The sequence below is a fragment of the Garra rufa genome, chromosome 4, assembly GCF_049309525.1.
Source record: "Garra rufa chromosome 4, GarRuf1.0, whole genome shotgun sequence".
In the NCBI taxonomy this organism is placed as follows: Eukaryota; Metazoa; Chordata; class Actinopteri; order Cypriniformes; family Cyprinidae; genus Garra; species Garra rufa.
Window position 1 is genome coordinate 33,660,473 of NC_133364.1, and position 5,587 is coordinate 33,666,059.

General features: G+C 35.8%; 1 protein-coding gene across 1 annotated transcript; it reads right to left on the minus strand.

Annotated features, from left to right (window-relative positions):
- Window positions 1–1,031: 1,031 nt before the first annotated feature.
- LOC141333929 (uncharacterized) lies at window positions 1,032–4,405 on the minus strand. The gene has a single exon (XM_073839084.1). The coding sequence runs from the start codon at window positions 2,307–2,309 to the stop codon at window positions 1,641–1,643; it is 669 nt and encodes a 222-aa protein (XP_073695185.1). The 5' UTR covers window positions 2,310–4,405; the 3' UTR covers window positions 1,032–1,640.
- Between the last annotated feature and the right edge of the window lie 1,182 nt (window positions 4,406–5,587).

Here is a 5,587-nt window from a genome sequence, read left to right on the forward strand (position 1 = left end):
GCGCGCCAACTGGAACGCGCACGTCGTGCAGCCTTTTGCGCAGAAGTACTTGGTTACACAAGTTTGTATAGTTAATTGCGTTGTAAATGCAATTGTCAAGCAGTTTGTGATGGATTTTGGAAACAGGAGATGAGCGCCTGGTCTAATGCGCCACCTGGCCCGTCCTCAAAGACTTACTTTTAGTCATTATTTGGGTAGCACACATATTCTGAATGCCTTCAGCAGAATTCAAATTAGCCATTTTAATCTAGATTAATTTCAAGATTTAATGAAAAAGTGAATCTATGCCCACCACTAGTTTAAACTATACATTAGTTTGCAGTGTCTTTATTGCATACACAATCTGTTAAAAACTAGCACATACTTGACACAAATTGTGTATTTATAACACAATAGTGTGTAGAAAAAAAACAACACATTTTCTGTGTTAGCTGGAATAACACACTGGTTGAGTGTAAACTAACACAAAATGTGTTGTCCTTAACTAGATGCAAAGGTGTGTTAAGAAACAACACAGGCTGTGTTGTTTTTAACACATCCTTTTTAAGAGTGTGGTTTGAAAAATCAGGTATATTTGCAGAAATATGTACATTTCTGTTTATATAATCTGCACTACTTAGTATAAAAGACTATTAAATCTATCAAGATCACAGCAGATAATGAATAAACAAATTCAAAAACAGCATTACCAGCTTCAATAATCAGCTTCGGTGACAGTTTATTCTCCTCATAAGGCTACAGAAGTTCTTGAAATATGAATACATCACGACAGTCCTGATATAAACCGCAGGAGCAGAGATTACTCAGTTCTTCAGTCGTGTAGCTCTGGTGCAGCTTCACAATGCCCCTGACACTGAGAATGAGTTGCTCTGGTGTGGTGATATTTTACTGGACATTACTGATGAAAAATTACCCATGTTGCTTACCATTGAAGATTCCATTATCAAATCAAATGAGAATGAGCTCAGGTGAGAACATAAAAAACTCTCTAGTTATCTATGTGTGTTTGGCTTCTGTTACATTTCCTTCTGTATTTCCATGTTCGCACTAAATGGGACCCCAGTAATTACTCCACACCTCCATATCTTATTACCTTATTGATAGCAACTTAGAATCATTGCTTACATACCATTTTCATTTTTATCACCCTGCTGAAAAAAAAAGAAAAAAACACAGCATAGGCTGGTTAGGATAATATGTTATCATATTCGGTCATATGCTTTGGTGCTGGATGCTGTTTTTTTTTTTTCTGGTTAATGATGGTCCTGTTGCTGGTCAAGGAACAGCATAATCCAGCTAAGGACCAGCATCCCAGCACTAAAACATAACTAATCAGTACATGCAGTTTTTTCAGCAGGACACTTTATTCTCAACCTCTTTACTATTACAAACTACCATCACTCCTCCATCTTCAAGTACTTTTGCACACTTGATCTCATCTCGTTGTTTCAACTCATTTATTAATGTTATTACACTTTTAACTTTTGTCTCATTTCTGCAAGTCTTTCCACAGTGATGGCTTCTCTCTGGTGTTATTTCATGACTATGTCACACTGATAACATAAAAATACAGTTCTCAGGTGTGAAGCCTCATGTGGTATCGAAATGCTGCTTTATTTCTGAAACTCTTTCCGCAGTGATCACATACAGACAGTTTCTCTCCAGTGAACTCTCTTGTGTCTGTTAAGAGTTCCTTTATGGTTGAAGCTTCTTCCACATTGCTGGCAGGTGAAAGGCTTCTCTCCAGTGTGAATTCGTATGTGGTCTGCAAAGTTTTGTTTATAATTAAACCCCCTTCCGCACTGAGGGCATGTGAAGGGTTGCTCTCCTGTGTGGATTCTCATGTGGACTTCAAAGCGCCGTTTTTGACGAAAACTCTTTCCACAATCAGAGCATGAGTAGGGTTTCTCTCTATGAGTTCTCTGGTGGACTTCAAGGTTTTCTTGTTGATCAAAACTCTTTTCACACTGATCACATTTGTAAGGATGAACTCCATTGTGAATTTTCAGGTGTCTGTTAAGGTTTCCTTTTTGAGTGAAACTCTTTCCACACTGTTGGCAGGTGAAAGGCCTCTCCCCAGTGTGAGTCAAAATATGTCTTTCAAGGCTTGTATTATTATTAAAACTCTTTCCACATTGTTGGCAGGCATTCGGTTTCTCTCCAGTGTGAACTCTCATGTGTCTCGTAATACTTTTCCTTTGATTGAAACACTTTCCACACTGATGGCAGGTGAAATAACGTCTTCCTGTCTTTCGAGCAACTGTCAGTGATTTTTCCTCATTTATGAAATCATGATCTTTCTCTTCCATTTCATTCAGTACTTCACTCTCCTCTTTCAGTGCCCTCAGGTCAAGGGTGAAAAAAGACAAGTAAAAGTTAACCACAGTTTAATGGCACAAAACAACAGACATCAAAACAAACACACAACTACATGCAGTGTTGGGGAGTAACTAGTTACATGTAACTGAATTACATAATTTAATTACAAACTAAATGTAATTTTAATTAGTTACAGTTACTGAAAAAACATATGTAATTGAATTACAGTTACTTCTGAAAAATGCAAGCGATTACAAAGGGGATCACATCTGATTTTTTTCACACACTCACCTCCACTTACAGATTTAATTGACCGCTTCAATAAATTGCATTGACTGCTCTAAAATGAGACACCAATGTTTCAAGAGTTTAGGACACAGAATAGGACACATGCTTATTCGATAACTGTTTTATTTCCTATTTGGGTTTATAAATAAACTTAATTCAATATTATGTGGACAATTTCTTAATTCCATCATCCTGGTATCGTGGACTCACTCTATTGTTTCATACAAACACAGCGGCTGTCATTTTTTTATACACTGTAATGGATTAATGGATAACAAAATGGATAACAAAAAGTTAATAAAAAGTAATAAAATAACCTTTACACTGCACAATTAATCTCTTATTTATATAATACCTACACTTTCCTTTTTTTAATGAGAGAGAGTGCGAACGTGTAGAAATCAGCAAAACTGAAACCGGCACTTTGAGTGGTGAGTGGATTGTAATTTAGCCGCCTCCGATCGGCCACAGCGATCACCAAATGTCTGTGATTGGCTATTGCTGAACGCTGTAAAAACACGCATCTCCACACCATATGATATGACCAATGGATGAGAACTCCCGAACCGCAAATTGAAAGGATTTTTGTGATGGTGTTTTTGTCGCGGATCTAACAGTTAACAGGCAGCGTTCCAGTCTATCTGTACAGCATGTCGACATGTTAAAAACTAGGTACACTGAGGTATAGGCTGGTCCGCTATGTATTTTTATGTCCGACGGGAAGAACAAGACTGGTACCATTCTTCAAAGCGCATAGAAGGATTCGGTGTGTTTTAGTTTTGTCAGCTTAATTAGGTAGTTATTAAATTTATATATATTTAGTGTAGGCCTATTTATTTTATTCTTTTTTATATATTTTATACTGATTTTCTCTGTTCTCAGAAGCGCTGCTGATGCGTGATAATTTGAGTAACGTTACATGTGAATACAGTTTTTGTTGTTGCTCCGTTGCTCTGTATGCTGCTGTTTGCACGTTGAAATAAAACATTTGCTTGTATTTTTTATGTATCATCACAGATACTAGTGCGTTCTATTTTTAAACTAATTTATTATTCAAATTTGATCAGTTAACGGTTAATGTTCGAATAACGAGCAGCGGTTGTCGGTCAGGAAAATTAACCGAAATGAGCATCCCTAGTTGCATGTTGAGTTATTTTCAGAGGACAAATAAATCTATACTGCTATATAAGCTGCACATTGACTACTCATATACTAATATATTCAAGTTTCATTTCTATAGTTCTTTCCTTTGAGAAGATATACTAAAATGGTTGCTCAAATGTGAGGGGTATATATTGTGAGATACTGCTAAAGGCAAATGAATTGAGAAAATGTACAGGATAGTTCACAGGATAGTCCAGCTTTGAGAATGAAAACCAACCTGTTTGTTCCTCAGTATCTTCATCTTTGACTCTGAATGTTTCTTCAATCTTCATGTCTTCACTCTCCACTTTAATAAACGCCATCTTTATAATAGTGTGCCTCTCAGTTGCTCCACCGGGATTTATTATTTTTTTGTTTGGAAACTTTGCCCTGTTTAAGATGAAAATAATTACCAGAAAGACAAAAAAGCTCTAGTTTAGTAGTCAGTGCACTAGTAAGGCAGTCAGGGTGATAGTTATTGAACTTAAATGATCTGATTAGACAAACACTCAAAACTTTACCTTCCTATCCAGGTTTGAATCAGTTGCACACTTTAAAATTGCTACTCGGTTTTAAGATTGTCAACAACAACAAAAACATTTTCAATTGTTTGTCAAAGTTGTCATTACACAAATTTCTGTTTGTTCTCGTATTGTCTCCGTTTTGAGCAGCAGGTCTCTCAGCGAGCGGTGATTCGAAACAGTGAATCATTTTGTGAATCAACCGATTCAACTGACTCGGAGTTTGTAATTCGTGTTTCTGATCTGAATCACTACAGAGAGAAATCAGACTGATCTGTGGATGCGCGCTTTACTCACACAAAATAACGGTCATTATCAGAAAAAATATTACAATGTTACACGCACTAATTATAAAGTTTAAATGGCTTGTAAACCATATAAAACAAACTGAACGCGTTGTATGAATTTAAACACTTTAAATGATTGAGACTACAAACCTTTCTTCAACTGAAACACTGATGCAGGAGCGCGGCACAGCCTAATGACGTCACATTACCAGATCAAAATAAAAGTCCTGTTCACGCGCTTCTGTGTCTGCAGTCCAAAAACTGCATAGAAATTTACAGGGAAGTACATGAATAAAACTTTTCAGAATTGTATTCTTGATGAAATACATACTAAATATAAATAAATGAGAATGATTAATTCAGTATTTGAAATTAATACGGCAGTTTACAGAAAGCTTGTAAAGGTGTTTACAGAAAGCAAAAACAGATATAATGGTGTGCAATGAATCATCAGTGTAAGCACTCAGTCATAAGAACAGAGTGCATGACGTTTAAAAACCTGATTGAAATTTTCCATGTGTGGGATTTGCCACTTGTGCTTGCATTCCTTTGTTTGAAATTCACAACCCAGATTTTATTAAAGCACCAAATAACATAACATAAACATGACTGAATAATCGATTTTAAAAATGTGTATTTAATTTTTTACAGACATTAAAAACGAATAACATTTGTTTGACTTTAACTAGGATAACATTACATTCATTTCTTACCACTGAATTAACGATGATGTGCTTCCCTTTTTTGGTCACTAATCTAAAACGTCTCGGTTATCATTATGTTTTCTTCAATAAGATATGTCAAATGTCCCTAAAATAACAATATTTACTCTCGTATATATATTAGTTATAAGTAATTATCCATTACAGAGATCAATCAACGAACTTTAGTCAGTCAGTAAAACGAAATAACCGTTACTTTTAAAATTACGCAAGTACGCCACTTTATGTTGAGGACAGGAGAAAGCGCGTGATGGAGAAAGCGCTTGCTGGAGTAAAGAAATAAACAGTGTTTATAATATGATTTTCA